This window comes from Spodoptera frugiperda, chromosome 24 (assembly GCF_023101765.2).
Source record: "Spodoptera frugiperda isolate SF20-4 chromosome 24, AGI-APGP_CSIRO_Sfru_2.0, whole genome shotgun sequence".
NCBI classification, from domain to species: Eukaryota; Metazoa; Arthropoda; class Insecta; order Lepidoptera; family Noctuidae; genus Spodoptera; species Spodoptera frugiperda.
This window is the reverse complement of record NC_064235.1, coordinates 3,612,638-3,633,003: the sequence shown is the minus strand read 5'-3', so window position 1 is coordinate 3,633,003 and position 20,366 is coordinate 3,612,638. Positions and strand designations below refer to the sequence as shown.

The 20,366-nt window shown below is 38.8% G+C and overlaps 1 protein-coding gene across 1 annotated transcript in view; it reads right to left on the bottom strand.

The window, feature by feature from the left end:
- LOC118278641 (uncharacterized) overlaps window positions 1–20,366 on the bottom strand; it is a 69,718-nt gene continuing 49,352 nt past the window's right edge. The window contains 16 exon segments of the mRNA XM_050703840.1: window positions 1–3,914; window positions 4,534–4,645; window positions 5,414–5,452; window positions 5,455–5,561; window positions 6,092–6,285; window positions 7,775–7,899; window positions 8,604–8,713; window positions 9,495–9,641; window positions 10,827–10,998; window positions 11,962–12,019; window positions 12,277–12,360; window positions 14,276–14,348; window positions 14,865–15,062; window positions 16,080–16,275; window positions 17,194–17,347; window positions 19,547–19,658. Of these exon segments, the coding sequence (XP_050559797.1) occupies window positions 3,727–3,914; window positions 4,534–4,645; window positions 5,414–5,452; window positions 5,455–5,561; window positions 6,092–6,285; window positions 7,775–7,899; window positions 8,604–8,713; window positions 9,495–9,641; window positions 10,827–10,998; window positions 11,962–12,019; window positions 12,277–12,360; window positions 14,276–14,348; window positions 14,865–15,062; window positions 16,080–16,275; window positions 17,194–17,347; window positions 19,547–19,658 (2,069 nt within the window). The 3' untranslated portion in view covers window positions 1–3,726.

Sequence of the window (20,366 nt, the reverse complement as noted above, 5' to 3'; positions counted from 1 at the left end):
AACGAAAGCGTTGTTTCACGTCAAACTAAATAAAACCTTTTAGAAAACCCTTCAGTTCAAATTTCATTCAAAAACCCCGTGAATATTAATAAAAAAAATTGATTATACATATATTACAACTATGTATAATAATAATAATATTAAACATTAAATTCTAAATTATGAGTGTTTTTTTATATAATACTCATTTATTTTTTAATATATGGAAATGTATGTCCTGTGTTTATATGTCTTGTAGTAATAGGCTGTCGTTTTAAATTGATTTTTTTAGTAACATCGGGTAACTTTGACCCACATTCTACAACCAATAGGAATCCAGAACAAAACGTATATTAGTTTTTCATTGGTCTATAAGTTTGGGTCAAAGTTACCCTCTAGGGTCAAAGAAACCCGATGTTACGGTACCGTATAGAGAAAACTCTTATGACTTAATTTAAACCACATATTTGTTATCATCTTAGCTGACGATATACGAAAAATGAGCGAAATAGGCCCAGTAGGTAAGCCAAAAAGTGCATTATTCTCTTTAAACTAATTTGAACACTCTTTACAAATACGGCATTGCAACAGCCGCGCCACATGTCCGTAACATTCCTAGACAACCTACAACATTACAGCTCTTCTGTGGTCAAGGAACATGGAGCTGTTCACACAGAATTTAATACTTGATTTATTTTGTTTGAAAATTGTTAGTTTTCGTTGAAATATTAAGTTGTATTATACTTCTGTGGACGAGTACTACTTGTAGTTTCATTTAAGTCATATGAGTGATCTCCATACTGTATATATGTGTGTATATGTGCGAGTATCTACGAAAGAGGTTTTTCTATATGTGTTTTATTTAAACTAATCTATTGTATAAACTAAAGGATTATTCTTATTATAATATGTATATATGTAGATTTAAAACAACAGCCCTTTTAAAATATCCAGTCGATAAGTAAATTAAAATAATAATTTATATTTAACTTAGTATTATAATTAGTTCGAGTCATTCTTTTATATTTAAATATCCAAAAAATCGTGGTTTAGAATGAGTAAAGGATTTTTAGAAGAAATAAATAAAATTTTTAACCGACTTCAAAAAAGGAGGTTCTTAATTTCACCTGTATGTATGATTGTGCACGGTTTGGCGTGTTTGGCTAAACCGATTTTGATGTCCTAAGCCTATTTTCTTCAATATTCTTAACCGCCTTCACGTTTTTAAGTCAGATAATATACTTAAAACATTCTCCTAAGTTTTAAAAATACTATGCCGAAAACCGCATTAAAACATACATACAAACTGAGAACCTCCCATTTTTGAAGTCGTTTAAAATATAATTGAATATTTAAATAAAAAAGTTATGACTACATATCTGTGTTGTTATTTTTTATATAATACAGTAGAATCCGGTTATAACGACTGCCAAGGGACCGGTGACTTTACGTCGTACTAACCGGAAGTCGTATTAAACGAACAGAAAAAAGTTTGTTTTTATATAACAGATATTAAAGTTAAATGCCCGTTTAGGTGATGAGCAGATAAAAAAACTCATTTTAATCAAAATAGTTAAATTAAAAATAATTAATTTTTCAAATTATGTAAGGATGTGTAATGTACGTACATAACGTACCGCTTTCTTATATGTAAGTGTAAATCTATTCTAAGAACTAAAAATTTATGCAAAAGACTGTAATTTTTGCGTTTCGCGTTTTATCGCGTCACTTGGAATTACCTACAAATTCGTACTGCCATAAAATAAACAGTTAATTTCCAATCAGAGACGTCGCGCGGAGCGATACCTGAGATAACTATTCATTTATTTCATTCTTTTCTATGAATTATTTGTAAATACGTCGTTGTGTCGTTGTAACCGGACAATTATGTGTGAAATTCGGTCGTTAAAAGCGGATGGTCGTTGTAAGCGGAGTCGTAATAAACGAATGTCTATTTATGCAAGTTTATACTAAAACCAAACAAATGCCTAAACTTTCGTCGCTAAAAACGGTTGGTTGCTATATGCGAAGTCGTACTAAACGGACTACACTGTATATTATAATAATATAAACATATATATTAGGTACTTATATATCGTGAGATTTGAAAAGTGGTCTTATTTACTTTTATTAATAATTAAATAAAGTTGACAAATATAACTAATTTTCAGTTATATGAAAAAAGTTATATATTTTTCTAAGTATTCATATTTATAAAGGTTTGGTCGTAGCTTAATTTTTAAATTAATTAGGATTTGACCCGCGCCTTAGTAGTTTAAACATAATATAGTATATAGGGTGACTGGTAATTAGTGAACGATATTTAAACACGTGATTGTACTCATGATTACAAACAACTTTCCCGAAGAAACTTTGTTTGTATACTCATTAGTTTTATTTTTATCACAATAACAAAACAACCAAAATTTCGCGCGCGTGCGATTTCCCATGAACAGCTGTTAGCAGCGAGGCGCACGATTCGGCGTTTTCGGTATTTTGTTTTTGTTATATTGTGAAAAAAATATATACTTATTACAAAAAAACTTTCTATAAGAAAGTTGTTTGTAATCATGAGTACAATCACGTGTTTAAATATCGTTCACTAATTACCAGTCACCCTATATACGTTTAAAATTATATATTTATAATACTTACAATTATCTATGTTACATATAAAACAAAATATAATTAATTATTTCTCGAGAAATGACGCTAAACCAATTATTTAGGAGTTTCAAAACATTAATTTTATGTACATCAGCCTCTTATAGGTTATATACTTTGTAAATTTTGCTAATTTACTAAATAATTCATGCCAGAAATGGCGTTATGTGGCATGATAACTTGACAATTGCCTGCATAGTGCTATTATAGTAGTGTCAAGGTGCATTTCCACCAGAGATGTGCTATGCTACGTTGCTGTGGATGCGTTTGGCTTCCACCAATCATATTCATAACTTAGCACGGGTGGAAACGGACTCAGCTTAGCTATGTTTTTATATGAAAAGATGGCTTCCCTACTCGCGCTGTGCTTCCTCGCACAGCTACATAGCTTAGTATCAGTGAAAACGGTCACATAGTTTCACAGCTTAGCTATTCCATCCTCATAGCATAGGACATCTCTGGTGGAAAAGCATCCAAAGACGGATTAAACGAGCGGCCTACGCAAGCACCTTTTGGGCGCCCGCTGTCTCATACACAAGTACCATATTGGTACTAAAATGTCAATCTTGCTACGCTGTCAATACAAAATATATCATAATGATAACATCGACGTGAAAATGTCATCAAAATTGAACGTTACAAATGAGAAAAAACGGAAAATCTGCCTCAATCATTTAATGGTTACTTAACCCAGTCCTTAATAATAGGGTAGATGACTAATTCTTATTATAATGTCCGTCTTGTAGATTATTTTAAAACCATTACACACGTATTATTTTATTTTATTTTCTTACGGAAACAAATACTTCCAAAGATATCTTATCCGACATAATAAAAAAAATACGTGTCTAAATATTTTTCCTTTACCTAACTGACGGACTAAATAGATTTTTAATCTTCATACCCCGTTACCACCACTAATGTTTTCTTAACAAAATCATTACTAAGCAACAGTTTAAGTAATCATTAAACGTATCTGAGTACGGCGGGAAAGTTTACAGAGTATAAATTTAAAGGAAATCACAAAGCGCGGGTCTATTTTAGTTTCTAAACTATATTTTTATAATTATTATTATTTATACATCACGTAGTGTCCTCCTCTTCTTGCTTGTGGTCGGGGCGGCGCGCGGCGACGATGGTGAGGTCGGGCCGCGTCCGCATGAGGGCGGAGGGAGATGCTGGGGGCGGGGGCGCGGGGGCGCACGGCGCCGGGACTTCGCCCCCCCGTAACGAGTCCAGGCTCGCCACTCTTATCGTTGGCCATTTGCCTGCTGTGGATTAGGAATAACTTGATAAAGAATCTTAGTGGTATTATAAATGCAAATATGTGTGTGTGTGTGTGTGTTTGTTATGCAATCACGTCAAAATGGTTAAAGGAATCGGGATTAATTTTGGAACAGGGGTAGATTGTGGTCTGGAATAACACATAAGCCGTTGGCAGAAGCTAGTATGTGATATAAAGGGTGTGGTTTTATGAGATCTTTTTATTTCAGCCTAAGACTTAAATGAAACCACAAGTATTACTAGTTCACAGAAGCATAATACAACTAAATATTTCAATGAAAACTGAAAATTAAAAAGTTGATATTACCAAACAAAATAAATAATTTAATTAATCAAGTATTAAATTATGTGTGAACAGCTCCATGTTCCTTGATCACAGAAGAGCTGTAATGTTGTAGGTTGTCTAGGAATGCTACGGACATGTGGCGCGGGTGTTGCAATGCCGTATTTGTAAAGTGTGTTCAAATTAGCTCAAATAGAATAATGCACTTTCTGGCTTAACTACTGGGCCTATTTCGCTCATTTTTCGTATATTGTCAGCCAAGATGATGACAAATATGTGGTTTAAATTAAGTCATAAGAGGTCGCCCCATACGGCATACTTACAAGTAGTAGTGGCAGTGGGCGCGGGCGTCTGCTTGGCGTCGTGCGTGGATATCACCGTCGCGGGGATCGTCTCCTCGTCCGATACCGAGCCGATCACTATCTTCTTTATAGGCTACAACAACAATTTATATGTATTAATATGCAACATCACGCCTTTTATCCCCGAAGGGGTAGGTAGAGGTGCACATTACGGCACGTAATGTCACTATACAATGTACACCTTCTTTTCAACATTTGTATTATAAGTCCCATGTAATAGAGGGTGAGCCTATTGCCATATACCGGGCACAATTCCAAACTTCGTGCTGCTACTGAGAAGATTTCTAAAAATCGAAAAAAAAAACAGTGATACTTTGCCCGACCCGGGAATCGAACCTGAGACTCCTTGTCGACGAGGCGGTCTGTATATGTATTATTATTTATTTATTTAGTTCAATGGCAATTCCGGACTACTGAGAAATTTTCGGTATACCGAAAATGGCCAGTAATACTTTACCCGACCTGGGAATCAAACCCGAGACCCCTTGTCGACGAGGCGGTCTGTATATGTATTAGTTATTTATTTATTTATTTCAATGGTTTTCAACCATTGGTCTATGGACCACCAATGGTCCACAGAAGGCCAAATATGGGTCGTGATATTCCATTCTATTACACAAGGCAACGTCACGCCTTTTATCCCCGAAGGAGTAGGCAGAGGTGTACATTATGGCACGTAATTCTATTTTCTTGTCTTAAAAAAACAGGTTTCCCACTAGGACTTTATGAGCAAGCGTGGTGATTAATGCTCTATCCTTCTCCTTGTGAGACGAGGTCTTTGATCAGCAGTGGCCACTTATAGACTATTTTTATTACAAGAATAAATAAATTCATTAATTACCTTATCCCCAGCTACAGGGGTGGGGGTGGTAGCGGTGGCGGTGGTGGGGGTGGCGGCTTCCGTAACTTGACGGACGCACCGCTGGCGCTGTATGTACGCGACCGTACCTTCAGGGACGGGTCCATCTCTATTGGGATCGGCTCGAAATCTGTCGAATTGAAAGGTTAAATTAATCATTAAAGTTGCATCTGACATATTTTTTACACATGATGACATATTATTTAGATTATCAGACCACGTAATTTAAGAGTGCTTTACCACCAGAGATGTGTTATGTAGCAAAACAAGGAAAATGTAACAGCTAAGCTGTGAAACTATGTGACTGTTTCCCCTGGTACTAAACTATGTAGCTGTGTGAGGAAGATGCGCAGCTCGAGTGTATGATGTATCGATAGTAGAGAAGCCATAATTTCCGTATAAAAACATAAGTAGCTTAGTTGAGTACATTTCTACCAGTGCTAAAGCTATGTAGCAATGAATATGATTGGTGGAAGCCAAACGCATCGACAACAACGTAGTTTAGCACATCTCTGGTGGAAAAGCCTTTGACCACACTTTTTTTTTAGTGGGAAAATCATCCAATGACTTCTTTCTTTATTTTAAACTAAATAAATAGTTTCATGATAACAACCTTAGGAAGTAATCAGCACTTAAAGAAAAACAGAATGAACCACAAACCTTTCTCCGGCAATCCGAAGTCCGCTAAATGAGCAGCTAGATTGGCGATGCTGACTCCAAGAGACTGGGCGGCGGCGTCCAACGTCATCTCCCCCCTTTGAAGCCGGTCCAGCACCTCGGACGGACCCTTGGTTTGCCAGAAGTCTCTCACAGCCCTGGGGGTCAGATGGGGGGAGGAACTACCATTTATTATTCTGAAATCATAATTTTTGTTCATTTTGTATTTGGACGTTGTTAATTTAAAGGATAAGGTAAGCGTCCATAGGCCCGCATCGTACGCATCGCACGCATCGTACGCAACGTACGTATTCCGTATGACGTCATCAGTACGCATCGCATGTAGGCATTGCTGATGATGCGGTGCGTACGATGCGGGCCTGTGGACGTAGTTGTATGAGTTTCTATACAAGGCAAACTAATATTAAATCTATACTAATATTATAAAGCTGAAGTGTTTGTTCGTTTGATTGAACGCACTAATCTCCAGAATTACTCGATCGATTTGAAAAATTCTTTTTGTGTTGGATAGCGCATTTATCGAGGAAGGGTATCGGCTATAAAACATCATCCTATGACCAATAGGAGCCAAGCAGAGCGGGTGAAACCGCGCGGAAGTAGCTAGTAAGGAATAAGGTCGCGTTCTCAGGCATCGTAGCCGCATATCGCTCACCTAGTAATATATTGGCACATCTGCAAAAAATGCGAAATTGACTTTATATGGCTTACGTGTTTAAAAGTGCATAATCTACATAGTGATAAATCGGCACAACTCTAGTTTCCAGTATCATTATACCATTATTGTAGTTTCCCCCTCATTCATTGGTCAGTAAACTACAAACTGAACAAATCAGGTAAACTATGAAAAACGTAAATGTGCCAATATATTACTAGATGTGCGATATATGGTCCGCATCGCACGCATCGTACGCATTCCGTATGACGTCATCAGTACGCATCGCATGTAAGCATTGCTGATGTTGCGGTCCGTACGATGCGGATCTGTGGATGCAGTTATATGAGTTTTTATACAAGACAAACTATTATACTAATATGGGTTGGCTCGACCGGAGTGATACCACGGCCTCACAGAAAACCAACGTGGAACAACGCTTGCGTTGTGTTTCGTTGTGTGAATGAGGTTACCGAAGGCCTAATTACCCCACTTCCCGATTTTCCCAATCCCCAACAACCCTTAAGTTCCTAACCCCAAAAAGCCGGTAACGCTAGTAACGCATCTAGTGTTCCGGGTGCCTATAGGCGGCGGCGATTGCTTACCATCAGGTGAGCCATCTGCTCGTTTACCGGCTTATACCATAAAAAAGTACCAATCATTATATAGGATGTAAACGGAACGCTACCAAAAACCGCAAATAGGCGACGGTAAAAAACGTGTATTATTAAAAAAAAAAAAAAAAGAACTCAATGTTTATTTTTTGTAATAATACTTGTTATCAACTGCTTAATATAATGTGTAATTATTAATGTGATATTAAAACACGTAATTACGTGGGCAGGTATAATTAATATGTATTGTAAAGTAGGTATAATTTTTTGGGATGGTTAAGGCAAATAATACGAAAAAAAAAACGATTAATATTATAAAAAAAAAAATGTAGCGTTTTTCGCAAGCATTCCGTTTACATCCTGTATTTATTTAATGTTAAATATCAACACTGCACTCACCGGTAAGGTCGGTTGATACAGCCGTACACGTCTCGGTACCTCCCGTACAGAGTGCCGTAGCTCACTCCCAGTATCTCCGCCGCCTGCTTCATCTCCAACTCTTTCAGGCGGACCGCCTCCATCACCTGGGGGTGAGAGGTACAGTCAGGTTGCGTTTTGGATGGGTGTGCAGTCATTTATTAACTATTAATGCTTGGTTGAGGTGGTTTTTTGGTGAGTGCTATCTATGTATAGATAGGCATTTATTTGGAAAAATACTCAATGAAAAATAAAAATACATTGACATTTTAGAACTACAAATATACTATTTTATGGAGTAGGAAAGGCCCGCAGAACACTCCGTTTTAGGTTCAAAATGCCAAGTTTTACGAAAGAATAAATTACACGTCATATTTGATAGAGGCCACGTCCCCCTCGTGATGTTTCGTGACCCCCTAATAGAGCCACACTTGATCAATGGACGTCTCATGGTGGACAGTCCGCTCGATACCATAAAAAGCCAGTTTTATGGCAAATTGACATAAGACTTTCCTTACTACATGTGGCTCATGACATAACTGGTGAAAAGCTGGTGTAACTTCTTCTATGTAGATCTCTATCTACCCATTCAGAGAGCTGGTTATACATCTATACTAATTAAAGCTCAAATTTTTGTTTGTTTGAACGTGATAATCTCCGGAACTACTGGTCCGATTTGAATAATTATTTTTGTGTTAGATAGCTCATTTATCGAGAAAGGTTATAGGCTACATAGCATAACGCTACGATCAATAGGAGCCGATTAGAGCCAGTGAAACCGCGCGGAAGTAGCAAGTTCAATAATACTTACCCTTTTAACATAGTTTTCCTCCCAGAACTGCGGCCGCCTGCCGTGCTGCAGGTAGTCGCTCAGCTTCACCACGTCCGTGAACCGCGGGTCCGTGGGGCCGGACTTCGGAGCTGTCGACCAATAGAACATAATTATTAATCATCTTCTTATTATTTATTAAGAAGATATGTTGGCAATCCTGCCTCGTTGGTCGGGTGGTCGCAAGTGCTGACTGCCAGACAAGGGGTCTCAAGGGGTTCAACTTCGGGAGTCGGGCAAAGTATGGCTGGGCTTTTTTTCGGTATTTTCGAAAATTTCTCAGTAGTAGTACGGAGTCCGGAAATTTTGCCCGGTATATGGCAATAGGCTCACCACTTATTACATGGGAATTTTGTTGTTTTGTTATTGTGATAAAAAGAAAACTAATGAGTATACAAAAAAAGTTTCTTTGGGAAAGTTGTTTGTAATCATGAGTACAATCACGTGTTTAAATATCGTTCACTAATTACCAGTCACCCTATAGGCTTGATATTGACATTCAATAAATTAAGGCTCATTTACAGCCAATTCCAATAACCTAGAGATAGAATTTTGACACATTTTGTATGGAGCTTATGTCAAAATTATGATTTTATTGTAACCTTCGTGAGACATACTAAATTAATTATTATGTTATCGGCTTACTCACGTAACTGTTTGACGAGGAACTCGACTAGTTTCAAGCCATGCTAGAGGCTCATATTCATGAGCAGCATTCCGCGGCAATCGCCGCGTCGTGTGTAAGTAAATGGTACGTGAGTAAGCCGATAACATAATAATTAATTTATGTCAAAATTGTATCTCCAGTAAGCAAATCTACCGATAGATAGGTTATTGGAATTGGCTGTTAGTGGTGGCCAACAGAATACGCACCTGGATTTCTATTAAGTTGTGATAGCTGTGCCTTCGCAAGTTCAGCTCTAAGTTCCGTGGCGGAGACTGCTGATGCAGTCACTGACGATGACGTTGACGATGCCGCCGCCGACAGCCGCGTCGGTACACTCTCGTTTGATTCCTCGTCTGAACAAAAATAAAAAAATAATAATAATAAGATAAGCCTAAGGTAGTTTGTATGTAACTGTTATTTTCATTGTGCAATATTGCTGTATTTATGTTGGTGACACTTAATAAATAAATAAATAAACAAAATGTATTTATGAATATCTTTTTGTAAAGAATTTGAGAGGGGACTTTCTTAACAAGAGGGCAAAAGATTGGGTGTCTTTAATCAATGCCCAAGTGAACAGGTTGCTCTTAGGTAGACGTGCCCTATTGTCGGCCACATCATCGCTTACCATCAGGCGAGATAGTGGCCAAACGCCATCCTATTAAGTATAAAAAAGTCATCATCTTACGACAAGAACCATCACTACCTTAACCATCATGAGTTTGGTAAAGCAAACTTGGTTTAACAAAAAAACGATAGCGCGTTCGGCGCTCGTTTACTAAATGACCGACTCGAATTAACCAATTTGTCGGTGAATAGTGTTTAACCCTTTATAATGCATAACATTAAAGTAAAACATTTTGTGGTTTATTAAAATATGCGTTTTGTAATATTCACTGAACTTTTCGTTGAAACGGCTTTCAAACATGCTGTTAAAAATATTCCCTTTGCCTTATAAAGAGCTGTCGCCCGCTCCTCATGCATGAGGATGCGGGTGCGAAACCTACCAACAGCAAGTACCAGCACCAGGAAGTATGTGTACTAGTAACACGTATTTTCTAAGATTATTTAGACACCACTGACAAACGGTGAAGGAAAACATCGTAAGGAAACCATTGAGCAGTGCAAGAGGGACGGAGCTATACAGCCTACATAGCTCCGTCCCTCTCGCACTGCTCAATGATCGACCATTGTGACACAATTGTAATAGCAGACTAAGGGCCCTGGGCTTATAATTTCTGATCATAAGTTTGAACAACCCACATTGAGCAAGCGTGGTGATTAATGCTCAAACTTTCTCCGTAGGAGAAGAGGCCTTTGGTCAGCAGTGGCCACTTATAGGCTGTTGATGTGATGTGTTGTGCGGCGTCAAAGATTTTTAGGCATCATCATTTTAATGAGTATGTTAAGTTTGTGTAGAAAATAAAACGAGCGATTCTCGCCATCAAACTGATAAGTTGGGCGAGCTAAACTGTAACACTTTAAAACTGTAATAAAACTAATAATAATCCATAGTAGTAGTGTAATAACTAACTCACCCGCACTATTATCGCCGTCGACCCTCAGTTTGGTATGCAGGAAGGATCCTATATCGGCGGGGGCGTCGGCCCACTCATCATCCGAGGGGTCCCTGGAGGTAGACCGTGAAGCCGACCGCATGCCCCAACCCACCACCCTCTCCGCAGTGATGTCCTGAGGTTCATATACTTGCTATAAGACAGGGTTTGTTTAAAGTATTATAATCTTTATATATATAATTCTTCTGTAAGTGTGTATGTCACTGAACTTCTATTAAACGACTGGACCGATTTTGATGATTTTTTTTGTGTGTGTTCAAGGGGATCTGAGAATGGTTTAGATTCACAATTTTGTCCGCTGGACAATGTTTTTTTAATTAATTTATTAGTAGTTGTTGATTTTGGAATGTTTTACATTGGATCCGACAAATTTTCAAATTAAAGACGTGTAGACAGGACAACGTCTGTCAGGTCCGCTAGTTATATATATAATATTTAGATTGGTTCTTTAAGCAAATAACAACAATGTGATTCGTCTAAAACAAAAAGAGCTTTATTTGTAAAATATAATAATTAGTTTTTCCAACAAAACATAACTAAAGAAATGGTTACTATAATTTTAAATTAAAGAGTAGCGTGCGCAGACGCAACGATGTCGCCTTCGATTACGTGACGTCGCCGCGTCTGCGTGATTAAGAGTCCCTCTGTGACTCGAAACTAGTAGAGCTTTTCTTAATAGGGTGACTGGTAATTAGTGAACGATATTTAAACACGTGATTGTACTCATGATTATAAATAACTTTTCCAAAGAAACTCGTTTTGTATAATCATTAGTTTTATTGCTTTTCGCGTGCTTTCTCATGATCAGCTGTTAGCAGCGAGGCGCCCGCACCCGCGTTATCCGAAGACTAGTTGGTATTTTTCAGCTATACGCAGGCGTGCAGTGAAACTTTGTTGTTTTGTTATTGTGATAAAAATAAATATACAAAAAATGTTTCTTTGAGAAAGTTGTTTGTAATCATGAGTACAATCACGTGTTTAAATATCGTTCACTAATTACCAGTCACCCTATATTTATGTGAGTAAACCGTTGTTTTTAGTTAATTTAGTGTTATGTATTGTTACATTATGTAAAATACTTTTATATAATACTTACTAAGTTCCCATACCGCCATTCTTGGTCCTTCTCTCTGTCTCTTTCTTTTTCCTTTTCTCTGTAAAATAAAAAAAATATATAAAAAATCTAAAAGTTAAAGTCTCGTAAGTCAAATATTGTCTTTATTCTATAAGAAATAAGGTTGTTTTTTGCACAAACGGTTGAATTAGTTATTAAATTTTTTTCTAGTATTGAATACTCTCGAAAAATTAAACATGCTCTTTATTCCTAAGGCATTAAGGTCCACTTTAGGATGAACATTTTACACTACAAATTGAACTCTATTTCCATAGCTTTAAGGTTGAATTTACTTACGATTTAGGTACACTACTAGGCATTTCATCGTCCGTATGTTCAGTACCGCTCGCTATTCGCTGTCTTTTCGGACTTGTACTTTCTCTGTAAAACAAAACAATAATAATATTTAACAAACTACATTTAAAAAAACCGACTTCAAACTCTTCTTTTTGAAGTAGGTTAATTATATTAAAACCTGCTCCTAAGTGTAACAAACGCTTTTCTGGAAACCGCATCAAAATCAGTTCGGTTAGTCGTGAGATAGCCGACAAACAAATACACATACTACATACATTTTTGACAGCGAACCTCCAAGTCGGTTAAAAATATAAATAATTCCATCTCCCCTCTCCAATCCTCTTATAATTAACCCCCATAAGGCCGGCAACGCGCTAGTAACTCCTCTGGTGTTGCGGAGCGGCGCTGGTTGCGTTACAAGTACGTTGCCGGCCTTTTGGGGGTTAGGAATGTAAGGGTTATTGGGAAATCGGTGCTTGGGAAGATTGGAGAGGGTATTAATGATACAGCCCCAAATTATTGTTACATTATCAATTAACCTAGATAAACTTAAATCTACAATCAGGCCGTGGTGAGCTAAAAAATCGGCTCCTAAAATTGGTTGGGTTACTTCGGCGATTATGAAAGTCCATTTGTAAGGTCGGCGTAAACCAAAGTCCAATATCATAGTTTTAGTACCAAATGTCTTAATCACACTTCCATTGGCCGCGTATAATTTATATTCACTGCACTCACTCGCGAAACGGTTATGTTTAGGCACTGGTAAGACAGATACGTTGGCGCCGGTATCCACTAAAAATTTTAGTCCACTTTTCTTATCTGTAATACATAGGCGTTTGCTGATTCCACTGGCACAGCCGTCCGCCGCTGGCTGCACTGCATCTAGTTTTTTTCTTTCTCAGTCTCCTGCTGCTTCTGCCATGCGCAAGGCTGAATACATTTGCTGGCCTTCTCCTTGTATCGGAAATGGTAAAAGCACAACCAATCCGGGTTTTTCCGTTTTACCTGTCCCGAGCGATCACGACTTCTTGAAGCAGAGCGATACGGCTTCCTGTGTCCATTTCGCCCAGATACTCTCCCTCTTGACCTTGAACTCTCCAAGCGGCTCAAGCGCTGTGTCAGCTGAGCAATCTGATCTGCCAGGTTGGGCTGCATGCCTGATACACTGCTCCTATTACTCGAAATCTCCTGAACTTCCGCGAAACGTGTTGTCTCGACGACTTTATCTGCCATTGTAGCTAACTTCTCTAGGTCTTTCACCTCACTTACTGTGAGTACTGCCTGTACTGCTGCTGGTAGGTGTCCCATCCATAGCACACTCAAAGTTTCGTCTGTAAATTTGTTCCTGGCGAGCTCTCTCATTCTCCTGAGGAGTTGGGAAGGCTTTTGGTCTCCGAGTTCTAGTCCTTTCAACAGTTTCTGCACCTGGCGCACCTCCGATTCCTCGTACACTACGAGTAATCGATTTTTTAAAGCTTCGTACTTCTTGGTGTCGGGCGGCGAGAGTACGATGTCGCTCACCTGTTCCACGTGCTCACGACTAAGCTTCGCGACGGTTAAATTGTATTTTGACTCGTCCGCCAACTTCTGGTTTGCCACCACTGCCTCGAATTGAGCAAACCAGAGACGTGGGGATTCCTTCCAGAACTCCGGTATCCTGCTTGCCACCGATATTTGGGCTAAAGCATTTTCACTTGCCTCACCTCTGACCGGCATGGCCGACGGAGGGTTCATTTTCTTTGTGTAAATGAGTGGTCGCACAAAGTCAAAGTCTTTAAAATTTTAAAATAAAAGTCTTTAAAATTTTGTTCACTTGAATCGTCGGGGTCACCAATTATTGAGTCACGGGCTTGTCGGGTTACGATTCGGTCGCACATTTGTAATTGGCGTGTTTTACTAAAATATAATTGTGAGTGAACTGTACCATCTTTAATTTATAACCCGTAAATATATAACCCGCCCGTGGCTCAATAAAATAAAATGTCCTAAATATACTTACGAATCAGAATGTTCTCGTTTGGCCGGACTTAGTTTCTCTTTGACTGGCAACTTTATTAGCGGCGGTGGACCTCCTGTGGACGAATAGAAGAAAAATACATTAACACGAAATAATTTCCGTCCACTTCAGGGCGCTTACTCTTGAAACCAATCTCAATGTCAATGCAATTTCAACTGAGTACAGTTCACAATATTAATGTCGATCGATCGGAATTGGATTCGAAACTAAGCCTCCTGGATAAAAGTTCCTCATAGTGGCCACAAGGCATTTTTTTTTAAAAAGTACATTTACATTAACACAATGAACGCCGTGGTGGTCACCGGTGACCGACGTTAGCGGAGGATTTGCCTTCAACAGTTTTCTATTGGCAGTCAAAGACTTAAATTATTTCGACTTTTCAATACAATAAAATATTCAAAAATAATCACACTTTTATTCACAAATTCGATGATCTATTTTTTTTTATAATTCTAACCAATTTTCTATAAATAAGTTCGACACATATTCGACTAATATTTTTTTTTATAGATACTACAAATTTCATCAAAATCCCCCCAGCAGTTTCCGAGATAGCAACAAACATACATACCATTAACATTAAATTTCTCCCCTTTAGCTTCTCCGTCACTCGTCTCCTCTTTCTTGGGCCTGGGTTCCGGTTCAGGAGTCGCTTTGGGGGAGGGGGTCGCTTTGGGGGAGGGGGTCGCCTTGGGAGAGGGTTTCGGTACTGGTTTCGGTTCCGGCACCTTGTCTACAGGCTTGGAATCCGTGGGCGTCGCTGTTGTTACTGTGGGTAGAAAAAATATTTTATTTCATTGTCTGGACTTTAAAACAGACTATGACCTCTGAGTTTGTTTCGGCATTTCTTCTCAGAGTAGTCCGATAGGAAATGGCCTCATATAGTTATTTCAAGGATTGACGTATAAAAGTGTTATTTTGTAACCAATCATTTAATTTTTGTCGATTTTTCATAGACTGTCTCGTTGGCCGAGTGGTTGCAGTTGCCCGGCGGCAAGGAATCGAATCGAACCCGCGATGCGCTTTATAACACCCAGTCACCTAAGCACTGCGCCATGGTACTCTAATTCATAATAACAAGTGTGGGAGAGCCATGCTTCGGCACGAATGGGCCGGCTCGACCGGAGTGATACCACGGCCTCACAGAAAACTGACGTGAAACAACGCTTGCGTTGTGTGAGTGACGTCACTGGAGGCCCAATTACTCCCCTTCCCAATCTTCCCAATCCCCGATTTCCCAACAATCCTTAATTTCCTAACCCCCAAAAGGCCAGCAATGCACTTGTAACGCCTCTGGTGTTTCGGGTGTCCATGGGTGGCGGCGATTGCTTACCATCAGGGGAGCTATGTAGCTATGTAGATTGTATAGCTCCGTCCCTCTTGCACTGCTCAATGATCGACCATTCTGACACAATTGTAATAGCAGACTAAGGCCCCTGGTGATCTGTCAGCTAGTTTACCGGCTTATATTATCTATACTAATATTATAAAGCTGAAGAGTTTGTTTGTTTGAACGCGCTAATCTCCAGAACTACTGGTCCGATTTGAATAATTCTTTTTGTGTTGAATAGGGCATTTATCGAGGAAGGCTATAGGCTATAAAACATCACGCTATGACCAATAGGAGCCAAGCAGGGCGGGTGAAACCGCGCAGAAGCAGCTAGTAAAAAATATATGTCTAGTATATCAGTACCTGCTTCGGAGTCGGGCGGCTCATCCTTGTTGTTCCACCGTATGTCTGTGAGGCCCTTGTACCATAAAATATGTATGTCTAGTATATCAGTACCTGCTTCGGAGTCGGGCGGCTCATCCTTGTTGTTCCACCGTATGTCTGTGAGGCCCTTGTACCATAAAATATGTATGTCTAGTATATCAGTACCTGCTTCGGAGTCGGGCGGCTCATCCTTGTTGTTCCACCGTATGTCTGTGAGGCCCTTGATGCGGAGCTCCTCGGCAGTCTTCAGTAGACTCGCCAGCTGCGACTGGAATAGATGTGAAACGTTATTCAACATTAGCTATCGTCTAACAGCCGACATTGATATACAAAATGCTCTCGATTGATCTGTACCCTTAGTATGAGTTTGCTTTATTGGTTGGTTTATTCGAGCCGGCCAATTAGAGCGCCGAACGTTTAAATTACTTTAAACGTAAAGCAAACTCGTACTAAGGGTACATATTTTAAAGATGTTCCAAAAAATAAACGACCGTAATACATTTTTTTAAAAAAGGTCAACGCCTTCATTACTTTAAGGTGTAAACTTCCATTTTTAAGTCGAATAATATACCTAAAACCTTCTTCCTAAGTCTGCAAAGTACTCTGAAAACCGCATCAAAATCGGTTCAATCAAACGCGAGATACAGGTTGAACTCAGCACTTTTTATTTCATTTTAACGTATAAAAATAATAAATAAATAAGAAATGGAAGCTAATTACGTCATTTCTAAAATACGTGTCTTATGTTTTAAAATAATATACAAGACGAATAAGATAAGGTAGGATAGAGGACAGTAAAATAATCATCTACTCTATTATAAAAGAAACCTCATACAAATAATAGTCCACCATTCACTATTTTGTGAAGAAGACTAAATAAAATAAAATTCCCGAACGGAACAACTATTTATATGATCCACAAATTATTATTTCGGGTCTGAGTGTCATATGTATATGAACTTGTTTGTTTGTAAACGCACGTCACAGGAGAAAAACTTACGGCCAATTCCAAAAACCTATCTATCGGTAGATTTGCCTACCAGAGATAGTATTTTGACATAAGCTCCATACAAAATGTGTCAAAATACTATCTCTAGTAGGCAAATCTACCGATAGATAGGTTATTGGAATTGGCCGTTAGTGTGTGGCAACGTTTTTAATAAAAACAAAAAAGAAATATACTTACATGGTGCACATTCATTTCCCCGGTGTACATGTAGTCGAGCAGCGCCTTCAGATGCCGTGGCTCGGCTCCATCGATCACCAGCACCGGCTCTCCTTGCGCCTCGTGAGCTCCTAGCAGCGCGCCCAGCAGCTCGGAACAGGCTGCTAACACCACCCTGCAGGAAATTGGAAAACATAAATACTGTCTACTCGCTTGACGTTCAAGTGGAGAGTTCGGGAGCTTCTTTTGAAGAGGTTGTCAGAGTCTTCATCATGATCATCACTATAATTAGTATGTATATATTATATGTAAATAGTATATGTAATGTTATTATGTAGGTTTATTATTTTTCCATGTTATTTAAATATATATTGGTACATATTTGTGTAAGTAAGTATATTCTATTTTTCCACCTGAGCTTTTCTGTATTTACTTGCTCCATGCACCTACCACTGGTTTTTCACTGCATCACCTAAAGGTTTGGCTGGTAGAAAATGCCTACGGCATTAAGCCCACCTTTGTACACATTGATGTGCATAAAGAGTATAATAAATAAATAAATACGTTTAAGCCTTTAACTGCCATCAGAAAACTGTTGAAGGCAAATCCTCCACTAATGTCACCGGTGACCTAAGTGGCAGTTAACGAATTAACCGACGAGTATGCATGAAAATACTGATAACTGTTGATGAAGCGATAGAGGTCTTTCTTCAAGGGTTTTTTTAAGGGAGGAAAGTCATCCAATGACTTCTCCCGCCTTGGGCGAGCCGAAAGGGAGTGTCAGACTCTTACTGACTAAAAACCTCCTCGTTCCTACTCCTGGTTTTAGAGTCGCCCCGGTAAACCGCTAGGTAGTCCGCAGCTACGGATCAGTTATTTCAAGAGTTTGTGTACTTTTCCTCCAGATATAAAAAGCACCCTAATCCCTACTATAGCAACAAAGACCTAAAAGCTAAGCTGTGAAACTATGTGACCGATTCCACTGATACTAAGCTATGTAGCTGTGCGAGGAAGATGCGTAGCTCGAGTGTGCGATGTATCGATAGTAGGGAAGCCATCCATAGCACACATCCATAGAACGGAACGAATCCATACGAATCCGTAGGCTCCGTAGCACGCATCTTCCGATATAAAAATAGCAGCAAGCATAGCATAACTGAGTCCGTTTCCACCAGTGTAAGCTATGTGTACCAATGAATATGATTGGTGGAAGCCAAACGCATCCACAGCAACGTAGCATACCACATTACAAAGGTATAACTCTACAAATCTACAGCTACGCGGTACGTTTAAAATTTTCACACACAATATTATAATATATGTTCCTATAAGCACATAGGTAGGAGGTGTATTGATTACCGGTAGCTCAATAACACACTGACCCAATTGCAATGCGCTGCATCTATCTATCATATACATACAATTATGATATGGTAATTTAATAATTTCAGTTGTGTGATTGATTTTATGTAACTAAGTAAAAGTGTGGGAGAGCCATGCTTCGGCACGAATGGGCCGGCTCGACCGGAGTGATACCACGGCCGAGCAGAAAACCGACGTGAAACAATGCTTGCGTTGTGTGTGTGAGGTTACCGGAGGCCCAATTACCCTCTACATCTAATTTCTCTCTGAAAACTGCATGAAAACGACACTTTTTATAAAGACTAACAAACTCAGCGAACTCCGTTTCTCCACCGATGATTTTCCTTGTTTTCCTGCTTTTCTCTTGAATTTTCTTTGCTATAAACCTCACGCAGCCCGAGACCTTTCCAACGAATGCAAAACCGTGGAAATCGGTTCGTGCGTTCTGGGGGCCTACTCCAGTTCTCGAATCCGAAGTTTCGTTTAATTTTCGGCCGTAGGTTTTATTGATTTACTAATGAAATTACTTAAAATAACGTTTTATTTTTAATTTCAAATAAAAACCTATTTATTTATCTTCATTTCATTCGTTCATTTTTGTTCACAAAGGTTCGCAATAAATGGAATTGTAGTACGAAATTTGCGAAGTTTCGTACGAAACTTCGTTTTTCGTTGAATTAGTAGAGAACGAGTAGACCCCCAGGAGGAAAATCCCGACTTATTTTTATCTATTGATACTATATATACTATAATATTATACTATAATATTATAAAGCTGAAGAGTTTATTTGTTTATTTGATTGTTTGTTTGTTTGAACGCGTTAATCTCCGTAACTACTGCTCCAATTTGTAGGTGTAATTCTTTTTGTGTTGGGTGGACCATTTACCGAGGAAGGTTATAGGCTATAAATCATCACGCCACGATCAATAGGAACCGAGTTGTGCGGGTGAAACCGCGCGGCTAGCAACTAGCTACTTGCTAGTATAATATATTACTGAAGGTTTAACATACCTGTGTGCCCTGAGAGAGACTCCCCGTATGTTCTGTGGCTCCACGGTGTCCTTGCCACCGACCTGTGTCGCGAAACTCGGCGAGCAGTACAGCGTCACATCACAGAACCGTTCTGAAAACAAAACAAACAAAATATAAGTACATTTTGTAACAAAAATATGATAAACAGTGACAGGAATAGGTAGTGCTCATTAGCATAAACTTTAAAGAACAGAGAAAAGAATTGGAGACTTCCTTACGAGCAAACACGTCATTTCTACGTATAAAACGTACCTAGAAGTGACATCACACGATATTTCAAATCGATATATCTTCGAAAGTAACCATACGAAAATAAAAAAAAAATGTTTAATGTTTTAAAATAATCTACAAGACGGACATTTAAATAAAAATTAGTCATCTACCCTATTGTTTTCAGAACAAAATCGTTAATAAGGAATAGTTTAAGTAAATTTTATTAAATGTATGTGAATACGGTAGTAAGTGTTTTATAGATTAGTGAATTAGCGCAAGTCCGTCTCTGTACTCCCTGCAATATTTATGCAAAATTTCAAGAAGAATGGTTGAATTTGGTTGAGTAGATGTCAGTCACCAGAAGGCGACTGGTAGAAATTTCCACGACTCTTTGTATGATCTACAAATAGTTATTTCGGAGTAATAATGTTTTATTAATAAGTGTGGGAGAGCCATGCTTTGGCACAAATGGGCCGGCAACCGGAGTGATACCACGACCTCACAGGAAACCAACGTGAAACAACGCTTGCGTTGTGTTTAAGCCAGGTTACCGGAGGCCCAATTATCCCTCTTTTCCTAATCTTCC